Raw genomic sequence first — 26,022 nt, 5'->3', positions numbered from 1 at the left:
AGAGTCAGTCCTAAAACTGCATGTTGGATATCAAAAACAGATGTTTTCTCACAGCTGTGGGCGGATTTGGGTCTCTTTTGAAAGTTTACAGTAGTAAACACGGTGCAGCACAGACTGTTTTCCAAAAAAGTTCAAATGATCAGTTAGTGTTTGCTCTCTAACAGAACAGACTTCACACTGTGTTCTGCTACATGTAGAGCAGCTCATCTTGAAATAAACCCCAAATTCTAAGAAGACTTCCACGTCGATCTGAAATGTTGATATTTCATCATTATTTTAATCTCGCACGAAACTATGTTTAGTGTAGCGGCGCAGACCGCCACCAAGCGTTCCTGCTACGAACTGACAGAAGACGCAACACAACTCCAACATACACACATCTTTATTCATTTTGGACATTAAAAAAAAACACAAATCACACACACGGAAGACAGATATCAACAAGCAAACTGCTACATTCTTCAAACAGTTAAACTATTGAGCGTTTCAGTTTTACACTAAGAAAAAAAACTAAGCAGACTTTGACCTACTACTCGCAAGCGAACATCAAATAAATGAATAGTGTCTGTACTACACCGACAGCTATAGTAGAGCAGTTACACACAGAATCCTTTCCTTTAAGGCCGATGTATTCAATGGGGCATAAGGAATAAAAGAAAAACGTTGATCCACACAGAGGAAACGTCATGATTTTGCAGCCAGACCATGGCGCCAATGTAAATGAATCAGAGCTGTCAGGCAGTTTGAATTCCTCTACAAGCGGCCGTGCCTTTCAGCTCTGACCCGCACTCGTACCGAGAGGACAGCGATGGGACGGGGAGTCGGGGATCACCTGTTTAAAGGCATGCCTTGGTGGAAGGTTTAACCCTGGAGAGACAACCAAGGAGCGGCCGGTCCACGCGTTGTGCGGTCCCGGTGGGTCCGGTGTGTGGCGGGACGTGACAGGAGATAAAAACAACACCGGGTTTGTGACTGAAATGAGGAGTGGGACGGTGAAATGGAAGGCACTTTAGCGTCGCATGTTCTGAAAGGCTTCATGAGTTCAAACAAAAGAAACACCTAGATCCTGCTGAACCAGCTGCTTTTATTCAAGGAAAAATACTTAAACGCACCACTATTTGTTATTGTGGATTCATTTAATGATTATTTTCTTGATTAGTCGATTAATAGTTTGATCTGTCCAATAGAGAATACAGACACATGTTAAAGTGACGCATTATAATGTCTTGATTTGTCGGATCAGAAGTAAAAAAAAAAACACAGAAATATCAAATTTGAATTAAGATTTGACATTTGCAAAGCTGGAACCAGAGAACATTTCTCATTTTTGGCTTGAAAAATAAATCACTAACTGATTATCAGAAGCAGATTCATTTCTTTGTAGCGCGACACAAACGAATGGACGAATAGTTAAAACGGTTTAACATCCTGAACAAACGGCCGGTTTGGTCGTACATTTCTCTAATTCTATGGAAAGAGGCAAAACGTAACAACACGCCAAAATACTTGCAGCTCAACAACAAAGCAGTTTGGGAGCAGAGATCTAAAACATCAGACTTTAGTGTCAGATCCTCACAATAAAAGACAAAGTGCTTCTTTCTAGATGCACCATTTCACACAAGTGGGTCATAATCATGCAGGGAGATCCAGTGATACAGTGTAAGTGTGCCCTTGTTGGGTTTTTCCCCTTAAATGGAGAAATGTGACCACGCTGCAGCAGCCTTCAGTTTGGAGGAGATTTACATGCAGTGGTCTGCAGCGCCCCCCTATGGTAGAACAGAGACATTACAGGCACAGCATCGCTAGAAGCAGTTCAACTCTTCTCCCTTGAAACGTGCAGATATATATAGATATATATATATATATATCTATATATATTCCTTCCAATCGGTCATTTTTAAGCTACTTAATGAATAAAAGAGCCCTTGTTTACTCCCTCGCCCGTAAATTAGTGTGGGATTCAGTTTGCACTTCAGGAAAAGAGTGAGCTGGAGCACAAAGAGGCGGAGAAAAGAAATGCAAAAGAGCGCTGCTGCCCTCTAGAGGTTCAGTGAGGAGGACACAGGTTACCAACATGGTGACAAAAAGAAGACCGGGAGGGGATATTGACAAACTGTTCAGATGCTGTCGATGATGTGAAAGTTGCAGCGGAGGAATGTTTTCGTATGTAAATGTTGTCAGGACACAAACATCCATCATTTCCTCTGAGGTCCAACACTGAACACTATATATGCGGTGTGTGTGTGTGTGTGTGTGTGTGTGTGTGTGTGTGTGTGTACGTCGCGTGGCACTAAATCATTTGTGTGTTCTCTTTTTTTTCTTCTTTTTCTTCCTATTTGTCTTCATTGTGGTGGGTGTACGCCTCTATGGTGTGCGTGTGTTTTGCGTATCTGTGCTCTGAGCTCAGGCTTCAGTCGAACCCCTGCCAGTCGCTCTGTTCAGAGTCGTACTCCAACTCCACCCCGATGCAGCGGACTCCCTCCAGCAGCATGGGGGTGCCTTGGTGGCGATCTAGAGAGGTGGCAGAGACGGAGAGAGAAAGAAATTCCATAATCCAAAAGGGTTCATGAAACACCTTCAAACCTCAGTGAGCAACGGCCTTAAGACTTTGGGCTGTAGTTGTTATCTTTATGCATTAGACATCTATACAGTCAGATGTTTCCAGGATCAGTACATGTTGTCACTACTTATTCATTTATTTGACAGGGACAGTACGCTATAAGCTACATATAGCTATTAGCTATAAGCTAATTTGCATCTGCAGTCCCTGAGAATAACAGAGAATAACATCTCTGTTCAAAAAATATTAACACTGTAGTGAAAAAAACAATTACAAGACAACAAAAACCACAAGATTTCCCAACATGAAGACACATGTTTGCATTCATGCGAGATGGTACATGACTGGGTTGATTTGATCATGATTTGAAATCAGTAATTCTGCAGCACTTTCTAACATAACTTTGCACTGAGCTCCAAAAGTTTGTTGCCCTTTAAAAAAAAAAAAAAAAATGGTTGATTCGCCAAACTCAGTAGATCTGTGCTGTATTGAACAGTCACCTTTTGTTGGTCGTCTAGTTGTTTTTACCTGAGTCATGTTAAGAACTCTTTCAATGGGGGGGAGGAGCCAGATCAGTGATCACTTTGTACACTAAACTCGCATCAACAAGACACACAAAGCAGTCAAAAGGTCCAGAGTTTATACTTCTGGATGATGTTACAAAGATGCTAACTTGACTATTTGTTATCCAATCAATGCCTTAAGTGTTTGTTTTGAAGTGTTTGCAGAGGAGCAACTTGTGACAATGTGTGAAAAAAGACCACAGGAACCTAAAGTTCCTTAAATTGAATTTGACAGTGTTACACACATGTCCACGTGTTTCTTAAAAGGACAACTGTTCATTCATTCATCATTCATCTTCGTCCACTTATCCGTGATCGGGTCGCGGGGGCAACAGCTCCAGCAGGGGACCCCAAACTTCCCTTTCCCGGGCCACATCAGCCAGCTCTGACTGGGGTATCCCGAGGTGCTCCCAGGCCAGTTTGGAGATATAGTCCCTCCACCTGGTCCTGGGCCTCCCTCGGGGTCTCCTCCCAGCTGGTCGTGCCTGGAACACCTCCCTAGGGAGGCGCCCAGGTGGCATCCTCACCAGATGCCCGAACCACCTCAACTGGCTCCTTTCCACGCAAAGGAGCAGCGGCTCTACTCCGAGTCCCTCACGGATGACCAAACTTCTCACCCTATCTCTAAGGGAGATGCCAGCCACCCTCCTGAGGAAACCCATTTTGGCCGCTTGTACCCGCGATCTAATTCTTTCGGTCATGACCCAGTCCACATGACCACAGGTGAGGGTAGGAACGAAGATTGCCCGGTAGATAGAGAGCTTTGCCTTGCGGCTCAGCTCTCTTTTCGTCACAACGGTGCGGTAACTGCAATACCGCCCCAGCTGCTCCGATTCTCCGGCCAATCTCACGTTCCATTGTTCCCTGTGTACAACTGTGAGTTTTCTTTATATAAAAGTACACAAAGCGGTTTTGCTCACTTTAAGTGTCAGGTAAGATTCTGAAAGACAATTGGAAACATTGTCCATTGCTGAAGTTCTTTTGGCTGCGACTTCATGTCTGTTATTATCATGTACAAAAATGACATCATTGTCACTCGCTTACATTTGGGTTTCTTCGTCAGGGCATACAAGTGGAAGGTGCTGAACATATCAATGGAATAGAAGAGGTCCTAGAATTGAGCTTTGCGGGACACCAACAGAGCAATCAACATGCATCGTCTTCTAACAGTTGCATAAGACTCCATCCATTTGATTGCAGCCACAGATAAATTCAAATTGGACTGTTTTGAGAGAAGAACATTGTGATTTACTGTATCAAATGCTGAAAGTCAGTTAGTTGGTCAATTACCACTATGGGTAGGTTACTGATATGTTAAATTTCTCAATGTCCCTTTTTGGTATTCTGTGGGAGTAAATCTTTGTCTTGTTAATGAATAAACAATTGTTATATTGTGGTCTGCGGGAAGATGTTGTAATTCTTTAAGGCTTTTTGCTGAAGATCACTTTGTGTTTTTGAGAAATGTGTTATTCTCATGGCTCCATCAATTCATTGAGTTAGTTGAAATTGATTTAAGGCGACGGTTACGACGACACATTCCATTTGAATTGATTCTGGTTGGATCGGTTGAACAGTCACTTCATTTCAAATGAAAGGTTTCAAAGACCCGTCACAATCTGCCAGAAGATAATCAATGCGTTGTGTACACAGCTTAGGAGAAACCACTGATCCTTTTCCCCTCGACCCCCTCCCAACTGGAAGTCTCCGCCTTTGAACCCTTTGTGATTGAACATTTCAAAGTGGGACAGTTCAAACATAAATCCTTCACGTCAGGGTGCTGCACGCTATACATTTTAGTAATTACTCATTGTAAAAAAAGTATTTATAACCATCACGGTTGCAACAAATGGCAATTATCAGTATCAATTCATAATTTCTGTTAAATTGTTTGATCTTTGAATTGTCAATAAATGGGGAAATTGTCCTTTACAATTTAGCAGAGCCCGAGACGACGTCTTCAAATTGCTTGTTTTGTCCAAACAACCATCCGAAACCCTAAGATATTCAAATTACAATAATATAAATCATAAAAAAAAGCTGCAAATCCGAACATTTGAGATGCAGGAACTGATTAATTGATTTACTGTTTCAGAACTAATGATCACAGTGAACTCAACCTCAAAGATATTATACATACAATGCATTTATAATGACTGAAACGTTTGTTTTAAACATGAACCTTTCTTGATTTTAAAGAAAATGCATGTATCCTGATTTCTTTAACGGATTAAGAAAATTCCAATTTCTTGATTTCTTCACTGCTCCTTGGACTCCACAGCAGTTAGCCTAATATCCAGTAAGTGATGTGTGATCACACCAGACTGGAGGCTGACGTACCTGCAGCACTAAAATGTTGAATGAGACACACTCAGCCTCTGGTCTAAACGCAGTGGTGCAGCTCAGAGCTTAATCCTTTCATCTGGTCACCATCCAGGCCTCAATTACACACAGACATCTGGACAGATGTTCAGGTCACGCTTTGCGAGTAAAAATAAACACTCGCCACCAACGCAACCACCATTCATCCTCTAGCACACAGACACACACACACACACACACACACACACTAGCTATACTATATTTACTCCGGCACTAATGGAAACACACATATGCCCTCTTTACCTAATTCTCCATCTGCTGACGGAATAGCCAGCTTCTATTTAAGTCTCACTGACACCGATTTAAGTGGGGAAAATGCAAATTCATTACAGGCTCTTTTCTGCCTCACAAAGCTGGATGACAGCAGAGACCAGAACTATAATGTTGCAGCGTAGCTTTGACACTTTATAAAACAATAAGGATTTGATATTCCTCTTGTTGCACTGAAAGGATCATCTGCACACGTTGTGTTCTACAGATTTAAAACTAAATCTCATGTGTTTTATTCTAAAAACGTAAATGTAAACCAAATTCAGCTTTCTATTTTTAAGGGCTGTGTGATTTAGTGACAAGTGCAGTTGAAGTGACTCTGAGCCAGAGTACAGAGTCACCAGCAGGAGGCAGTAGCACACAAGCAAAAAGAAAGAAAAAAGGTTTAAAGTTCAACTTTCATTTTCTCACTTACAAGATCAGACCATGAGAGCATTTCGATTGCCTGCCAATGGCTCTCAACATGTCGACGCCGAAACTCACAGCTAACAGCGGCAACAGTGCTAACAGCGCAACCGTCACATGAGAGCAGTGCACGCTCACATGCACGCTCACATGCACGCTCACATGCATGAACAGCGGCCCGACTATGTCAACGAAGCAAGGAGGAGCTCGGATAACCACACACACACACACACACACACACACACACACACACACACACACACACACACACACACACACACACACACACACACACACACACACACACTCCCAGATGTTAGAAGTCAGCTGTTAAACTAATGGGAATTAGTTTTCCCATTAGTTTAAATGCTGATTTAAAAAAAGATGAAATTTGTGGAAAAGAAAAATGCATTAGCACATATTTTTGATATTAATTGGGAGGTAATTTTTCAAGAAAGAAATTCCATCTTTCTCATTCCAGCTTCTCACTCTTATCTTTGAGTTTTGGACAAAACAAGTAATTTAAACACTGAGAAATTGTGGTTTTTCACTGAGGTGATATTTGTCAGATTAAGTGATTGTGAAAATAATTGTTAGTTGCAGGTTTACTTCATAAAAAGGCATCAACAGCTCATCTCCAAGCTACGGTGCACTGCAACGATTATCATCACTTATAATGAAGCAAAGGAGCCTCACCCATGACTCTGGCTTGAACTTTCACTTTAACACAGACGTCCTCGTTGGTCTCGCTCAGCAGCAGCGCCTCCTCACACAGAACTCCCTCCTGCTGGGCCATGTACTCACACGTCACCTTCAGACCTCCTGGCAAACATAAAGAGAGAGAGGGAGGAGAAGAGGGATCGAATGGATTTCATCATACACACATAACACACTCTGTATTTGTCTCTCTGCGTGAGGCGATGTTTTAAATATGAACCAGACTCGTACCAGACAGGCAAGCATGTGGTCAAGAGAACAAAGCGATGGAAAAATATATGAACAAAGCCGACTGATGAGTCAACAGTCACGACTATATTAAACACACACACACACACACACACACACACACACACCTGCTGCTGTTAACATCAGCTGACACACATACACAGCTCCAGACACAGAGTGTAATAGAAAGAGTGAGATAGAAAGCTGAAAGTAAAGGTCAGCAACCTGCTTCAGTTACAGGCATTTAGTGGGCACGACTCCCAGAAACATTAGAAGATCCAAATGAGCAGGTTTAGTGGTGAGGAAGGGGGGGGGGGGACCAGTTAAGACTCACACACACACACACACACACACACACACACACACACACACTCAAGTTTGCTGTTTTTCGGGTTTACCCCCCACTGACAGCACGACGAGGGACAGGAATTCAAGACAAATGCAGAAAAGTGTTTTGAAAGTGAGTTCTGCTTTCATGATTCCTCAGAGACGGATTGCTGAGCTAACGCTGTCTCGAATGTCCGTTCCTGTAATCCTCAGCCATCTGGTCCTCCAGCCAGCCTCTAACAATACTTGCAAAGTATATTTCACATCAGGTCTGCCTGCAAACACACACACACACACACACACACACACACACACACACACACACACACACACACACACACACACACACACACACACACACACACACACAGACACACACTAAACTGGCCTTTGCATTCGTATCCTCCACTCTAAATGAATGTTGCATGGTGTGACGTTCAGGGACCGTCGTTGTGATACGGCACTATGTGAGCCTAATGTTAAGTAAAGTTATTTAAAAGGGGATTTAAGGACGTTTAAGAGCTCTGTTTGCAGACTGCAGCAACATTCTCAGAAGAGGTTTGACGGCAAATTAGAACAAAGATCTGACAAAAACCTCTACGGATCAGAATGCAACATGCTGGAATAATATTACTGCTGTGCCATTTACATTATGACTTGAGCTAACAGGGCAGGAAGAAGATAAGATAAGATAAGATAAGATAGAGCTGCATTTATCCCGAGGAGTGGAGGGTTTGAAGGTCACAAACTGACAGATCCATTTCTTTTTGCAGATACATCGGTATCAACGTACGTGTCTAGCTGATAGCTGATAGCTGATAAAAAGCTGCAATTCAGAAATCCCAAACTAGGTGAGAGGTAATTTAGAACCGATGTCACCGTTACGTAGTTTGACCACCAGAGAGCGCTGTCAAGGCTTGTTTTTTTTAACCTGTCAAATGTCATTCAGTTCATATTTTAGTCACAATTTAAAAAAAAATGTAAGTAATTAGAGGGATTCTGTTGCCATGATTCATGTAAATGTGACAGGAATGTTAGATCAGCCTTAAAAAAAACCCGGTATCAGTCAGGCTATATTAAAAAGTAATCCGTAAGTATGGCATTGACAAACGGCCGTATCCAACTAGCGCAGATTATTATGGTAATTTCGACGTTTCAACGCTGGTTTCCAAGACTTCATTTGCACTCCAGACTAAAAAAAGTTCAGACGGCAGAAGCTCTGAGTTGATCAAAATCAGCGAAGCAGTTTTTTAATACATAAAGCCATAAACTGGGTCAGAGAGGTCAGCAAACTGGGCTCCCTGTCGGTTTACCTCTGTGCAGAGTCCAACAAAGCTGCAATATACACTCCTGTGTTTGCTCAAAGTCTGCAAGAACAGAATCCACTTTAACTGTAACAATCTCTACCATATGAATGCTGCTTCTTCAGGGCAGCTTGATAAATACTGTGATAAAACTGTTAATCATGATATTTTGTGTAACCAGGGCTAATTGGGCAATACCAGCAGGAGGTCCTTGTCCCCCCCCCCACATGTTCTGCAGTGTTCTTCCTGCTTTAAAGAGCTTCTATGAGATGCACACTCTGCTGCGTTTATCCACGGTACGTTATTCCTAATCCTCTCGGGACCTCACCCTCTGGTGCCGGCGTGATGTCAGTGATCCGGAGGTGTGGACTGGGTACCGGTGCCGGACACACGTCCTTCCCCAGAGCCGGGACCTCGGGCAAGGTGAAGACTATTTCGTAGCGGTGCTGCGTCTTCAGGAAGCCAACCTGCAGCGAGGGAGGGAGAGAGAGAGAGAGAGAGAGAGAGAGAGAGAGAGAGAGAGCGAGAGAGAGGGAGAGAGATGTTAAGTTAAGATTTAGCGATCGGGAGGAAAAACAATGGCCGTCTTTCTCTCTGCCACAAACCTTTGACTAATCCGCCTACAACACAAGGAGAGGGATTTATAGGGAGGGCGACAGGCTTTGGTTGACCACACAGTGCATAGTGTAAGTCTATTACAGCTCAATAAATACAGGATTAGTTTCTATGAGGACCACGGATAAGTAATTCTCTTAAGCAATACATTTAGAGTCCTCTAAATCATTAGCTATTTGCTTTGGCGATCTTAATCCCCCTAACCTCTGCCAAAGTGGCAATTGTATCCTGACCACCTGGATTTCAATCAACTCTAAATACTTCCACTAATACAAATCCCACGTGAGTAGGTTTGTCTGTAATTCAAGATCTTAATCTTATTCACGGTTTGCACCTTCGACAGCAGTTTGGAGGATGAAGCAGAGACTCTCCTAAAGCCGCCGACATGGATGCAATGATTAGTCGATCGGCAGAAGATTCATCTTTTAAACTATTTTGACAATAGATTGATCGTTTAAGTTCTGGCAGTAAAAAACTGCCAGATCCTCCATGATGTCAGCGTCTCCAATCTGAGAATCTTCTGCTTTCTTTCTTCTCCGTTTTACAAACTGCATATCTTGAGGTTTTTGACTGTTGCTCTGACTAAACAAGTCATTTGAAGACGTCACCTTGACCTCTGGTGTGATGAACATTCTTTCATTATTTTCTGAAGTGATTCATTTGAAAAAAACAATAGACAGATTAAATCGACAATAAAAATAATAATCGTTCGACGAAGGTTCCTTTCCGAAGTACAGAAAGTAAATTATTAAAGTTGAAGGGATTTGTAGACATTTGTTCTTTAACGGATTAGTTGATCAATGTTTCAGTCATTTAACAAGCAAAGAACCCCAAACATCATCTCGTTTCAGCTTCTCAAAGGCTGATCTATATCTGTGGACTTTGAATATCCTTGAGTTTTGAGAATGCTGATCGGACAAAACAAGCAATTTGAAGACTTGCCTTTGGACCTGAGAACTAGTGACGGGCATCTTTTGCTATTTTTGGACATTTTACATACTGACTGATTGAAAAAAGAATTCATCTAAAATGAAAACGATCAGTCCCAGCGACTATAGAATATCATCAGTCAGCTTGTATGTGCATTTTCAGAGTGAAAATAAAATAAATCAAGTAGAAAGAAATGAAAATCAGGTTTCAAATGATTACGTAACACTCTGAGTCGTCTCCTGTTGCTGCTGCATAGAGCACAGTTCACACCTTGTCAATTCCCACCATCCATATGCAAAATTTAAAAAGGAGGCGAGAAGGAAGTGAGAGCAAGAGCAACAGACAGGTAGAGAGAGAGAGAGAGACGTGATGTAGAGGTAGCTGCCTAACATTCACAAAGAGAAAAATTCATGAGGGGATCTTCACAGAGAGGAGTGAAGAAAGCCTCACAGAGGAGTCAGGATAAAAAAAAATAAAAAAATAAATAAAAGACACAGCGAGTGAGAGAAGGAGACCGCGGGGAAGTGCATGCAAGGATAGATAAGCTTAACGCCCCTCCAGCTAGAGCAGCAAGCTGCAGCTTCAGCCCAACACGACCTCTGGTTAAAGCAGCAGAGCAGAGGCTGCAAACAGCATGACGTGAGACACAATAATCATTCTGTGAGCGCGGTCCCACGCATGTCCAGACACCGCGATCTGCCTCTGAATAATTCATCCAATATGAATTTTTATGCTGCAGATTTCGGACCAAATAGGGAAGCTGCTTCAAAAGATGTGAGAACCAGAAAAACACAGTTGAGTTAGTCAGCGGTTTAAAGTCTAGTTGACGAGGGCACTACTCCGCGACGACAGCAGCGCGTCTTTTCTAAAGATGTACGATGTGCAACGCTGGGAGTGAGACGCACCCAGAGACACAAACCACTCATCTTTCATCCGGAACACAATGGCGCAATTCTTTACTCAACTTGAGGCGAAATACCACACATGTCATGAACTTCTATGTCCAGTTCACCCAGACGATTCAGTCGGTGCAACAATCCTCCGCTGACAGCGAACGGGGGCACCAGCCTGGACGAGTTGTGAGCTCATTTAAACTCTGGTTTGCAATATAAGATATTTAAAAAAAACTTGCAGAATTACTGTGGCATGTAAACGTTTTACGTGTGGTTTCTGTCAGTGCCCTCATTATGCACACGCGGCATCTTTCCAGTGGAGCACACTATACACAAACACTGACTTGATTAACTTGTTGTCGGGAACCTGTTAACAAAACGGTTGTCTTTGCACACATCCAGAGGACATGAAGCAAAAAAGATCATTCGCTTTGGAGTCACGTGACGATTCCCTGCGGGGGTTTCGTCACCACGAGCTTCACCTTTCACATTAACCACAGTTATTGTCAACATAAAAGAATTGATTATTTTCTGTTTAATGCTGCGCTGAGCACCAGGATCGATGTCCCTCCTCGGCAGCGTTTCCTGAAGGCAGCAACACGTCCTCGTTACTGACAAGTAGTCAGTAACCTTCACTGTAATCTGGTTACTCAGTAATATGATTGAAGGTAATGTGCATGTAAACCTACAGAAAAACAGCGACATCTCCCTGAGAAAAAGCTCAGTCTTGATGCTCAAATATTTCATTAGGCGCTTCATTTAAATTGGGATCCTATTATAACCTGCTTGAAAAGGTTAGCGCCCCCCCTACCCACTCAATGTGTATGTTGCCATATAGTTACCTTTGTACACGCAGCGTGGACTATGGGTGGGGAAATTGATGTGAGGAGAGGGAGAAAAAAAAGAAGAAGAAAATACATCTGTAGCTGTGCTCGTCTGCGTCGATATGCTGTTTTTATAAGGAAAAAAGAAGCTCATGAACGTAATCTGCAAGTTCCTAAACACGGCAGTCCTGAGTCCCACACATCGTTTGAATTGGTCCGTGCAGCAACACTTCTTCAGCTGATCTCTGCAGCGCTGACAGCTGCTCATTTCCATCTTCAATCAGAAACGAGAGAGCAGAAACATCAACAGTGTTGTTTTCTACGAGGCCCGGCCTGCATCGACATGCAGGACTTTGTCAAATTCCAATCACCGACATCAAAACTTGTATTCATACAGCTGTTGTATGCATGCCACGCTCAAACCCACACACCTCTTTGGTCTGCACAACTCCCCCGGCCATTTCCATAGCAACACCCCCCAAGCTCCACCATGAGCCATGACGCCGGGCTGACAGTACTCTGTGCCCACTCTCCAGCACACTTAAAGAGCTCTGAGAAACACACTCACACAAGCGGGCTGCGCTGCCAAGGTCACAGCCAAGTTTGTAGTCCATCTTCACGTGCACTCGCAGCTTTTAGGCAAAGTGATTTGGCAGTGAATTAGTTTCAAAGCTTGGGAAGGATTAGCTACAGCGAGCGTGTACAGAACTTTCCTTTTGGGATTCTGGTATAAGTGGGAAATAGTAGAAGAAGAAGAAGAAGAAGAAGAAGGCTAACCTGAACGCTTTCTGAATGTGTTTGGTGTGTGTTAAGGCAGATAAGCAATCCAAGTTTAAGAAGAAAAGAAAGAACTATAAATGGTGGAAAGTGATGTCTGAGGGGTTGAATTTATCAACAAAAGTGAGGTTTATTCAGGGACAGTAAAAAAAGAGATGAAAAGAAGGAGAACAAAGAACACTCAAGTCAATCATAGGACACTATCTGCCTGCAGAAAATGTGAGCTACTTGAGATGCACTTGATTGTGTGTGTGTGTGTGTGTGTGCCAGCCACTCAAAAGAAAACAAATCCATAAACTTGTTAAATAAATCGTGTGGTCGGTCCTCTGACTGTGTGCATGTCTTTTCTGGAACCGTTAAATCAGTGCTTGTCTGAATTGTGTTCACTTTAGAAGCACCTATTCATCTTAATATTCTACACTTCAGTGTCCTCATCAAGCATCTACAGTCACTGCAGCCACGCTAGCAGCTCCGTGAGCCTCAGCGATGTTTTGAGCTAATTGCTAGCATCAGCGCTCCAACATGTTTCCTGGTAGCATGCTGATGTTTAACAGCTATAATGTTGTTACCCTCTTTTAGCGTATCAGCATGTTAACATTAGCTAATCAGCACGTTAACATTAGCTAATACGTTAACATGAGCTAATTAGCATGTTAACGTTAGCTAATTAGCACATAGGCTAATGGGAAGGTCATACATTTTGTAGGTATTTGGTCACAAACCAACAATTTGACTGAAGACATTTCACTCAAAAACACAAATGTCAACCTAATGGAGGTTCTGACGTCTGAAATATCTCAACAATGACTTTGGTGATTCCCAGTTTTCGTGTCCTGTGTTTCAATCCAGCCAAGGAGCTTTGCTGCAAAGTATCCCTCGTGTTTCTCCCTATGTTTTCACTACTAATAGTGGTGAATGTGTCGTCAAAGCAATACTAATTGATAGAGAGAAAGCCACAAGGAACTGCTACTAGGACAATGTAGGATTCCAAGAATTAAATGAGCTACTGATTGTTTTAATTGAGCAGTTCGGAACACGTTTCATCTTTGTAACCCTTCGTTAGCATGCCGAACATCAACAGCTTTAATGTTAATGAAGTCTGCACGGCTGAAACAAGTGAATAGTGACTGATCTTCAGGTTTAAGACTCAGAAGTAAAGTTCTCTACTGGCTCCTGCAGTATTTTGGAGCCCTTGGGCAGCTTCTGTTGTCGTGGCTTGGCTCCTGAGTGGAGCCGCCCCAGGGTTGAAGAGCTGACAGCAGAGAACGGATGAGGAGTCCGATATCATTGCTCTGTGCCTTTATAGCCGACAGAGAAGATTAACGGTGATGAGAAAAAAAAGGCTTTAATCTTCTCCTGGATGTTTCACAGATAAAGCCCATTGATGCTCGCAGAAACTGAGGGCACACTAGATCAAACAGATGCATTCTAATGTTATACTCAACATTTGAAAAACATGGCACCGAGGGAAGTCGAGCCCCTAATCGTGACAAGTAACAAGACTTTCAGGGCCAGTGGGCTTTATGATGGTTTCCTTTTTCAAGGAAAACTTAATAATGCCTTTGAATGAACGATGGTAAGACATTAGTTTACATCTTTAGTACTGTAGCTCACTGATTCGGCCTTACATTGATACGCAACCTTCTATAACCCTTCAGCTGTTGACTCCCAGTCTTCACCTTACCTGCTTCTGTCTGCCTCCATGTTATACAGTGTGTCAATGGCATGTTATTATTGTGAATCTGATCCACAAAGATATTACCACCCTGGCAGGAACATTAACTCGGACTTGGATTAAGTGATCTGTCGTACATGGTGTCCATGAAGCAGATGGGGACTGAATAATGTCTGGAGGCTGGGCGGGCAGACGACTGCTCCAGAACACTTTTAGATCCAAGGGAGCAAGTGATGGTGCCAGCTGATAACTGAGCTCGGTTTAAAAAAAAAGAAAAAAAAAGAGGATAAGTATCTAATACCGACGAACATTTCCAGTATTTTAGTGTAGATTCCTGGAAGCTAATTTGATTCATGCCAGATCATCATGAGATTGCAAAATTTGCTGCATTTCTACAAGCACAGCACAGCACACATTTCTGGCTTTACTTTGAGATTATAGATTATATATTATAACCTCTTATCTGAATGTTCTCAAACATGTAAACCTGGAATCTGAGAAAAATGAAGCAGAGAAACTCAATTAAGAAACTCAATCAAATCAAAACATTTGAAGAGATCTCACTCGCCCGCTGTAGCCATCAACTGTCAGGTTTTAAAACACACCTTCACCATGAAGTTGCCGTCATCCTCGGGAGTCACCATGACTATGGAGTCGTGCAGCTTCTCGTCGAAGTGAACGTGCGACGGGGGTCCGGCAGCGGGGGGTTCCTCCGAGAAGCGCACGCCTCCTGCCTTCGCGCAACCTGAGCGAGAGGGAAGAAACCGCAGAAGGACGTGAACGAATACACTCACACGGGATCCTTTTAGGAAGGAGAAAGGACGCGTTACACCGCCCCCGGTCGACTCCTTCCAGTGACATTATAGAGTGTAGTGTACAGCACTTTGCAGAGGCAATCACTCAAACCTGCTATGGTAGCCTAAAAGGCCAGGTAGCTGCGATGGCCCGGAAAAACACACACAAGCACTTATCTACCGTATACACACACACAAACAGTCCATCGTTTAGTGTTGGCAGGACTGAAGGTCAGGGGAAGGGAAAGGAGAGATCAAAAGGCCAAGTAACAGTCGAAGGAGTGGAAAACAGAAATCAAAAGAGGGGAAACGAAAAAAGGGAAATGGATGTTGACACAGTTGGCGAGAGAGTAGAGGATTCGGAGTAAAAAAATGGTAGAAATGTTGCACTTAATAAAGTGATACTTTCCCTGCATTGCATCCTCTCAGGTCCTACTTCAGCAGATCAGATTCTTGGTATCACAGGGGTGAGGGACCCAAATACAGTCTTGTTCTGGTACATTGGCTTTTGTTTTTAACAACAATTGACCAGTCATGTCGTCCCCTGCAGATGTAATGAACTCCATCCTCATCGACCCCAACTGCTCTGAAGTTTTTGTTGTTCGCGGCTGAATGCCACTGGCAGCTTTAACACAGTTTGAACCTTTGAGATAAACAAAATGAAAGATGCCTTTTACATCAGTCTTTTACCATGGTGGGCCTGCTAGCAAATACAATGTGCCATCGATCTTCCCTTTTCAATGAAATTGCATTACAGAGTCCTCTATGCCAGTCTCCACAGGATCCCAGTGTTTAAGTAAAGGAGCTGAAGAAGTTTAGGCTTACAAGCTAAACATGTTATTTCTCTTTAGGTTCCAGTGCTCTCCGATGACACTGACACACGCTGATATTTATTGTTCTCCTGCCCGGGAATTCTCTCCCACTGTGAGAGAATGGAAAAGTGTTTCTCCAAATAAACCTCCTCCTCCTAGAAACAATAATTCTCTTTGACAACAAACAATTTGTCAAACGGGTCCTGGGTCTGATTATGAAGCATAAATGTCTCAGACCTCAAACGAGAGTAAAGCATGTTCAGAAGAAAAACAACCAGCGATATATATCATTTACTACATTTATAAAACATTTGCATGGTTGTTGTCCTTTTTTGGGACTCATCCATCACTGAAACTTGAATACCATCCATTTCCCAAAGAAACTCTTAAAAAATGGCTGCGGCAGTGTGTGTGTGTGTGTGTGTGTGTGTGTGTGTGTGTGTGTGCGTGCAAATTTGACTCTGAGATTACCATATAAAAAGAAATGAAATAAGATACACTTTATTGTCCACAAGGGGAACTTTTACTTTGGAAATAGTGCAGCACACAGCTTAAAGCAACACAAGCATTGCACATGCTCTGAGAGATGAAAGATATAAAAACAAAGGCTTTATAAAACCAGGAGAGAGTCATAAAAGCCATAAACCCATAATAACAAAAACTAAATTCAACAGCGCCTCTGTCAGAACAACTACAAAAGCAAACACTAACTTGTTTTCTTGTTGAGTATTGTTATAGAGCTAGAATCACATGTCTAAGGCTACATCCACTCTACTAAGTTTTAAAAACCCCAAAAACGGAGGCGTTCACAAAGAAACTGTAAATAAACAAAATCATAAATGCTCTCCAGGGACAGGGACTTCAGTCAAGCGTGAGAACAGAGAACAACGGAACCGATAGGAATCGAGTGAGAGACGTGTGTTTACCAAATTTCTTAAACCCGTAATCTAGTAAAACTTTGATTTAAAAGTGTTAATTCTAAAGCACATTTGATGTGTGTGTGAGAGATAGAGCAAGACCTTAAGCCTTGTAACTAAGTTTGAAGAACAAAACTTTTTTTCCCCCACAAAGTTTGTCACCTAGAGGAAGATATTGAGTATTTTCTTTAACTAAGCAATACATCTACTTCCTGTTTAAACCAGCACCCACATGCCCGGTGTACGTGAATAGTCATGTGATACTCATCTTCAGCCGTGGTGGTATGGACGGAAATACTTTCGCTTTTTTTTTTAAAACCCCGCTTTCAAACAAAAACATTAATGTGGAGCCTCAAACACAAACACACTCTCTCTCTGGGCACCGTGGTTCTTTCTTTTAGCCATCCTTCCAATTATTCTTGATTTATTCAAGAACTTCAAAAAGGTGCTCCAATCAGCAATATGGCCACCCTGCCTGAGCTTTGTTTTGTCGCCAATATCGCTGATTGCCAACTCTCTCACCAGAGCATAGACTTGTGCAGCTTGTAGCTAAAAATAAAAACGCAATAAAACGAACAAACGAGGGATTCTTTGTTTTCGTTAACGCTGTCTTCAAAACAAGGCTGGTGCACAGCAGAAGACTTTCATTGACATGTTTCTCATTTAAAAACAGAAATATGACTGGATTAAAGCATGGCATATCCAGTTATTATGATGCACTAAAACAGAAGTTATTACTATGTTACATTTACACAAATGTACACTGACTTAAGAGCTTCTACATTTTGTACACATCCAATATGAATTGATTGTTACTTATTCACTCATATGCAGTTTTTAATGATTTTTTTAAAATTTTATTATTATTGCCAACCTGGCATTTGGGTAGATTTTATTATTCTTTTCCAATAAAAGCCTCTTCTTTTATTCCCTTTTTGTACCTGAACCACAAATACTCCTTTCAGTCAAACACATGATTTTTGTCAAAAAAGAATAATTTGACTTCCTCTACAAAGCCAAAACAAGTCAAGGTGAAATCGGGGCCATCTGTATTAATTATTAAGATAACAGAGCCTGCTAATAATGCAACATTAATCCTGAAGATTAAACAGAAAGCAACATAATGAATTTCTTATTTTAAAGAAACAGCACACAAAGCTTTCATGTAATTACACATCGCTGGAACAATCCTGCCTTAGTCCGCTCAGAAGATCTCCTGTGTGACGCGATGCAAAACTGTTCATATTATAGATATTCGAGTTGATCATACCTCAATGTTTGAAAGTTTCAAATGTATTTTTGTTTATACTGAAGAGCCACTTAAGTAGTCTACTGTGTGTAATCGCACCAATGCTTTTAAATTGAATTCATATGCTGAATAATATCTTTGCATTAAATGAAGCACGGGCCATTACTGCTCCACTGCCATTAAACTTTTATAAAGACTCATATTGGAGATTAGAAATCCTTGCTATCAGCAATCTGGGTCACAATAATGAGTTCAGGAGTTACATAATGTTCCATATGTGCAGATTGGTGTGTGTGTGTGTGTGTGTGTGTGTGTGTGTGGGGGGTATATTAAAAGGTTGTTTAATATGTAAAGCTGTATCTACAAAAGATAGGGCAGTCTGCACAACACCTTGCAATATTAACAATATCCCGTGGTGGAAGTTCTGATTCAAGATATACAAGAGCAATACCACAAGTCTCTCCCGAATCCAGATAGAGGTTCAAGTTCATATCTGAAAATGACTTTCCTTTATGACAATATGCCTTCTATTCACGTATTCAAGTTAATGATTATTAATGGGGCTTTTCCAATTTAAGATTTCCACCATTATTTATGATTTATTAGAGTGCATATATAACAAAAATTTAGTATTATAGTGTTTGGGGTTAAGTATTTAACATTTAACAAATAAGAACATTGTAACATTTTATCAACTGGGGACAGTTTAAAGACTGAAGTTTCCCCAAAATGCATACATGATGTTTATATCATTGTAAATTTGATATCTTTGGTTTTTTTTAAACTGTTAGTTTTCACTATTCTCTGAGCTCAATTTCTACAGTAACATTTTATTTTTTAAATCTAATGTTAGACAATCTTTCCAACAGTTCAAAGTTAAGTATGTATGAGACGCTGAACGTGTAATTAGCCCTATGCATATTCAAGTATATATTTCTGATGACTGAATCAAGAGACCAAGACTTAAGCTGTCATCATCGCATCATGACGGGACCCGTTAGTTAAGGTCACCGCTCCTGCATTAAGAGGCTTTTAGCATGAACCCTAGAAGCGCATACAAAAAGGGCTCCATTACTCTAATTACGTTCACATATTACACTTAATAATGGCGGGCTTTCATACTGTATGCCAGGAGCAATTTAGAAAGAGAATTGGCTTTCATTTGTAATGAGTCCAACCGAACTTCCGCTCCAAAGTGAGAATCCGATCGAGAAATATGAACTGCTGTAGATAAAACCATCAGTGGCATTAATGTAATACTCACAATTTAGCTCTGCTTAACATGTGAAGTGTATTTACAGACGAAGCGTACATCCCTCAAAACATACATTAGTCGGCCTTTTTCTGCAGCTACACCCACCAACAGCATGGCTGGTCTGCTGACTTATGCTAATTCTCTTATTATATTACCATAAAAACAATAAAGCGTATGTATCTGTACTGAACTGTACTGTTCTTTCACTGAACATATATCACATGCATTTAATGTTATTTTAATGTAATAATATACAATTATAACAAAGATTCCTTAAAGGTTTCTTAGCTACTTCTAACGTCCTTTTTTTAGTTGTTAACTTTGTGTTGTATGCAAATGTTTGACCATGTTACCACTGCATCAGAGTATAACGACCCTGGTTTATGGATATTCCCTTTATAATAGTTTATTGTGTCTTTTTTATTATCATTGGTACAGTGTTGGGAAAGAAGGAGCAGCCGATCGTGGATTATGTAACGTCGGTACTTTTTATGTACACAGGCGTGTACTTTATAAACAAAGAACCAGCTGTTTCCTAACACTCCAAGCTGTCCATCACCAGAATCCAGTGCATCCGAAATAACTAATCTCGCAGCATTGTTCATGGAGTTGCATATCGCAGCGAGTACTACGGCTCTACTCACTACCATATCGGTATAGATTCCCTAAAAAAAAAAAACAACGAGTCATTTAACTGCCCAGTGTTTATACCGCTGTGTACCACCTGCCTCAGTCTGGGCCCTGTCTATTGTCACCACTATGGTTATTAATTTGTTACTGGAAAAACATATCTGTCACGGACACGTTTAAAACTGCTTCAGCTCTTTTTACCGTAGCAAACATTTAGCAATAATGTACTTGCACCTATAAAAACCAGCCTCAAAGCAGCAGTGGAGCCTCTGTGTCAGGCTCATTATCACAATACGGAGATCTGTTGCTTTTATAGAAGGGTCGGATAATCTCAGACAGCACTAGAGCAGACACACACACACACACACACACACACACACACACACACACACACACACACACACACACACACACACCTTCACTTACCCTCTCAGTGGTAGCAGCAGACCCATAATCAGACAGATGCATGTGTGCACACACACAACTAAACATGCACACGTGTACGTGCATGAGACCCCACTGAACTGGCTTATTTCAGATTAATCTCCATCTACTTCCTTCCACTAATCTGTCTGTCAGTGTATCTGCCTCTGCTCTGCTGGATACATCAGCCCTCTTCCCCGAACTCTTTCTCTCTTTTACCAATGTCAGTACACTCCACATAAAACCAAAAACTGCATGTTTGTACAGGAGACGTGGCAGGTTTAGGACCAAAAAAAAAAAATCTGCACCACATGTAGTTTCAATCAATGCATTGTTTGCAGGCTGGACATCTGAACTTGTTCGCCCCTAACTAAAAACACCATCGCCTGCAATTGATCAGCTCCATCATGTTATTCCCAAAAAAGCACCGTGGCCAAGCTTCCTTCCCGTTTTGATCGTCTTGAGTCATCTTTCCTCCCGCCGTGAATCTCAAGCGTCTCCATCTGCTGAAAACATGAATAAATAAAACACACCTGGGACTCGAAAAGACGAATTAAATTATGTTTTAAAGTACACTGCCTGCCAGCCTCACAGTTAGATCGAACAAATCCGTCTTTGTCTGCTTTTCTTCTTTTGCATCTCTTCTCTTTGCCACAAATCTTAAAATAACTAAATAACTACATTAGTGTCAATAAAGTCTGAATTTATGAAAAAAAAGGTTCTTCAGAGACCCTTGCCTATTGTTAAAGTGTCCTAAGGAAACAAGACCGAGACAACACAATAAAGGCGCCAGAACTCTTACTTGTAAAAAACACATTTACCTTCCCAAAGGTGGCAACACTTTCCCACCTCTCCCCGTAAACAACAAACACTCTTCCTGTGACATTTCAGTCCACCCCAGACGCACGAAAAATACCTACAGGAAGTCAATAGAGAGGCCCACTTTGCAGCGTCATTCATGCAGTGACCTTCTCAAAGAGAACAAAAGGGCCTGCCGAGTGGTGCTTGAAGACAATAAATGCCCATACTCCACTGGGGGAGGAGATGAAGCATATTCAGGCGGGTAATTAAAACGCGATGAGTCACTTACAGCTCTTTACCGGGTCGCGTTCTCTTTCAGTGGGTTTAACGGACTTTCCTGCTTTTGAGGAAATGAATTTTGCTGGGACTTCTCCAAAATCTGTCGCCAAGCTGCTGACACAGACTTGACAGTCTCAACACACCCTTTTCCCCCGGAAAAACCCAGCCGCAAGAACAAATTGATTGTGAATTTAAAGCCTATTGATTATCCTTCATACAATGCCCCCAGGGTGTTTTACAGGTGAACATGTCAATGCGGGTAATCTCAATCACAAGATATTAATTCTGTCATCCAAGTGTAATTCAGATTATAGGACACAGCTACAAGCATCGTGACAGTAAAAGAGCTTATGTGGACAGGAAGGAAGTTGCACACTTCGATTAACTCACTTCGAGTTAAATGTGACTTTCTGCACCTCCATTTTTTTTTATTTTGCAAATCATTGCTATCAAAAAAAAAAAAAATACAAATGAGGATAAAGTGTTTTTGATTCTGATCCACATTCAAATCAAAGAGCAGAGATGGAACAATGACGCTGAAGGGAAACCTGTATTCATTAACAGTAGACTGGGTTTTATTTCTGTTAATAAGCTGGGCATGTTAAGACCTCCCTCAGTTCCCCTAAGCTTAATTCACGCAATTAATTCAGCAGCTTGTTGCCACACAATTGATTTAAACAACAGAAACACGAGACTTGATCCTGCCTACATTTTAGATCTCAGCTAATGCCTCTAACTAATGCCTGTCCTGTGTGCCTCAAAGCGGTATCTACCATTCAACACGCTTTCCACAGCTTCCCAAAAGTTGCAGAAAAACACTCTGTGCTCCTGAAAGACTCTGGAGAAGTGCCTTAAAACGTGAAATGTTGGCGTACGTCACAGCAATTACAACAGGCAATGAAGGCAATAATAGCAACTCACTCTTCTTTGCAGCGGCCATGTCACAGGAATTGGTCCGGTACCGACACACTTGGACACGCACTGTCACAGCGTTGTCATCTCAGCAGTCTGACCTCAGAACAAGCCCTGCAAAACCAGTTAGGGTGAAGGAGACAACGAGTGAGAAGCATTTAGCAATAGGAGGAGAGCGGGGGAGAGAGAGAGAGAAAGAAACGGGCAATGATTAGATCAAGAGGAGAGCAGTGGAAGATAAGGAGGACGGTAAAGGTTGAGCGGGATGAAACGGGGACACATTAAGCTTCCCGGGGTGTTTCTCTTTCTAAACGCACGACCCCAGGTCAGCCTGCATTTCAGCTGAGAGCACAGCTGCGCTGTACTAGTCGATCCAGGAGCGCCACAGACTCCCAGCAGAGACTTCAATTAAAGGGAAACAACAAAACAGTTTAAGAGGCTTACCTAGGGGCCGAGTTCCGCTGTAGGCTGCGCACAGATGGAAAACGTTCATCACATCTCGGGGAGGTGCTTTGTATAAATACCGTAATAAAGACGGGAAATAAATGTAATCTACAGCCACAATAATAGTCAAGAGAGCAGCTTTTCGGGCATTACCGATGTTATGCAACAACAACCAACCCGTGTTCAGGTCTGACGATGTTCTCCAAAGCTGTGACTTTACATAATATCATATAACAGGTTAACGCTTTACATGAACACAAACAACAGTATTTTATCCTGGCTTTCCCCACACAGCTGTGCTGGGTGACTGTGAATATACAGTATCGGTACCGTGGGGGCTTTTGAGTGTTGTTTTTCAAATCAGAACCAGAGCGGCAAGCAACGGGGGGGAAACGATTTTTTTCTTTATTATCTCACACTTAATGAAGCTAACATCTGATCGCAGTGCCGATAGCTTGACGGATGAGGCTCATGTATGCAGTCATGTTACATCAATCTGATTTTTTTTGTAGTCTTGGTCAAGGCCATCGTAATTCAATCTGAACACGTACAAAATATGACACTGCTTATCTGACAACAGCCTTCGAAATGCTCTTTTTTTTTTAAAATACCAACTGTACCAAGTGTGACCTTGTTCTTAGAAATCTGTAATTTACTTTTGGTATGACCATTTAATTGTTCCTTTTACAAGTTTTCTAACAGGAACCACTCACATCTGGGAGACCAGGAAGAATCGGTTGCGGTTTGCACTTCCCTACTTTGAATGTACTGAGGCTGGGGATGGAGATGCAGCTAGCCGGGATCCAGAGGGTTTTTTGCTTTCAATGGGAGTGAAGGGTGTCACATCACGGAGCAGAAAAATGTCCCATCCACTAAGAATAAGTCCAGTGATCCACTTGCAACATTAGGAGATCTCAGTGCCTGTTTTGGGTGCCTAAATGGGGTCGCTATGATTAGAAAGCCACTGGTGAGATTTGAATGTACCTTTGGGAGCAGCGGGGTGACACCAGTATGTCTGAGTGGAAGGAAACAGCTCTTCTGACGTTGCTGTTACAATGTCAAGGCGTTCCCAGAGCTCTGCAACAACACCCTGGCGAGTACGAAAGGTATCATAATCCATAGAAATGATGGCCACACTTACAAAAACATAACCAACGTTGTAATAAACCGGAATCATCCTTTAAATTGATCATTTTCTCCAAGCTCCCCCCCCCTTGCAGTGGTGACGAGTTGTTCATTTGCATTACAGAGTGGTTCCTTCTACAGTAATCTTCAAAGGGTGCGAGCACTGAACTTAATTTAAATGCATGACCACCTTATCTAAATCCTGAAGCCCCACCAGGCGTTTGCCTCTGACCGCTCTCCCTCCAGCTCTGTGCCACAGTTGACGAAATTAAAAAATTGCAGATGCCACGGAGAGCAGCAACAGGTGCCCAATCTCCTGCATTGTATTTTGTTATTTGGGAAAGTAATTTGATCTTCTCCATGGGACACAGGCACATGCTGGAGTGACAGTCACTATGAAGTTATCACGTCAACCCTGTAGCTCTTTACCTCCGTTCAAGCTGTGTAAGCAGAGCTCAAACAATTATGAGATTCATTTACTGGATCAACGGGAAATGAGTCGGCAACATTATCCGTCAATTCATCATATTAGTCATTTTTTAAGAAAATATGCCAAAATAAAAATTCTCCAAAAATTAGCGCCAGCATCTAAAGTGTAAATCTTTGCTCGTTGTCTTCATCTTTTATGACGGTAAATTCAATATCTCTGAGTTTAGACTGTTTGGACAGTTTAACTTGGTCTCTGTTTTCTGGCATTGTACAGACTTAAAATGAATATTAGCTCGCCACTCTGTTAACCCTGTGTACAGTAGCAATGGTGCTTCCTTTTAGCCAACTCATTTCTTTCAGTTGCTTAATTGTGCATGTATTATTAAAAAATAAAGTTGAAATTAATTTAATTGTTAAAAAATGTACCTTTAAATCAATAATGCAGCTCAGATTAACACCTCATAGCATACCAGGACTGTGACTGAAGTATAAATATAGCGTTACATTATGACTTTGGTCAAATTAACAGTCACGTTACCTAATCTCAAATCCATTGTTATTGTTGTTCTTTAAAATAAAACAAGATAAAATAATCCTTTATTAAACATGTACAGGATTACAGCAGCATATAGTATAGTGCATATATATATATATACTTTTGGATATATAGTTATATTGTACACAGTAGTAAACTGTTATGCGTATGCATGCATGGCCAATAAAGCTAATTCTGATTCTGATTCTGATTCTGATTCTAAGCAGTCTGCAGAGTATACATAGCAGGAACCGTGTTTGACACACATATACACGCACTGTGCAGCTGGCAGTCTGCAGCAGCCAGACACACTCCCTGATGTTTCATTAGCTGCTGCCGCAGGAACATCAACATATACACGTTAGCTGTCCCAACAGGTGAGTCCTGTCCATGCTCGGTGATGACAATACCCCTGAAAAGTTGTCGCGTTAACACAAACTGTCCTTACCTTACTTTAATTCACGGTAGAGGCGACACGCGCACATCTAACTGTACAGATCTAACCGAGATCTTCGCGAGTCTGTCTGTAGACGTTGTTGTTGGGTCCGGGGCAAGTCCAGCTAGATCCACCAGCAGCTCACAACAAGAAGACCTCCCCTCCTCCCTCGTGCGTCCTTTCTCCGCTGCACTTTCTCGATCGTCAATTTCCGCATTTGATCACGTGGATTGGTCGCGGCCCCTCGTGTGCTGCTTACTTACAGCGTACAACCCGGTGTTTCACTGATGTTTAAAACAAATATGTGACAGACAGCCGAGACAACTGCACCGATCCTCTCTACGGTCTACTCTGTTTTGCTGAGAAGCGAAGATCAAAGCTGTTGTACTGCTTATCTCTCCATCTGTAACCAGCAGTGCTCTATTGTAGTCGAACGGCGCCATCTACTGGTGCTTTGTTGCCTGATATCAGACAGAATTGTCAGCTCGTTACGCCTCAGAAAGCTCTGGACCCC

General features: G+C 41.9%; 1 protein-coding gene across 2 annotated transcripts; it reads right to left on the bottom strand.

The window, feature by feature from the left end:
* Positions 1-364: 364 nt before the first annotated feature.
* Positions 365-25,858, bottom strand: LOC137885885 (adipose secreted signaling protein). Of its 2 annotated transcripts, XM_068728203.1 has the most exons (7): positions 25,521-25,858; positions 23,968-24,073; positions 22,549-22,653; positions 15,073-15,212; positions 9,082-9,220; positions 6,874-6,999; positions 365-2,511 (listed from the first exon to the last, which is right to left on the bottom strand). In XM_068728203.1, exons 3-7 carry the CDS (start codon positions 22,565-22,567, stop codon positions 2,411-2,413), a joined length of 525 nt encoding a protein of 174 aa, XP_068584304.1. In that variant the 5' UTR covers positions 22,568-22,653; positions 23,968-24,073; positions 25,521-25,858; the 3' UTR covers positions 365-2,410. The 2 variants fall into 2 exon arrangements, with proteins under 2 accessions (XP_068584304.1, XP_068584303.1); XM_068728202.1 differs by lacking the exon at positions 23,968-24,073.
* Positions 25,859-26,022: the final 164 nt, after the last annotated feature.

The sequence above is a fragment of the Cebidichthys violaceus genome, unplaced genomic scaffold (assembly GCF_023349555.1).
Source record: "Cebidichthys violaceus isolate CVI_PGR_0920_01 unplaced genomic scaffold, fCebVio1.0.p SCAF_41, whole genome shotgun sequence".
Lineage (NCBI taxonomy): Eukaryota > Metazoa > Chordata > Actinopteri > Perciformes > Stichaeidae > Cebidichthys > Cebidichthys violaceus.
The sequence above is the reverse complement of the archived record's forward strand: the minus strand, read 5'-3'. Positions and strand labels throughout refer to the sequence as shown.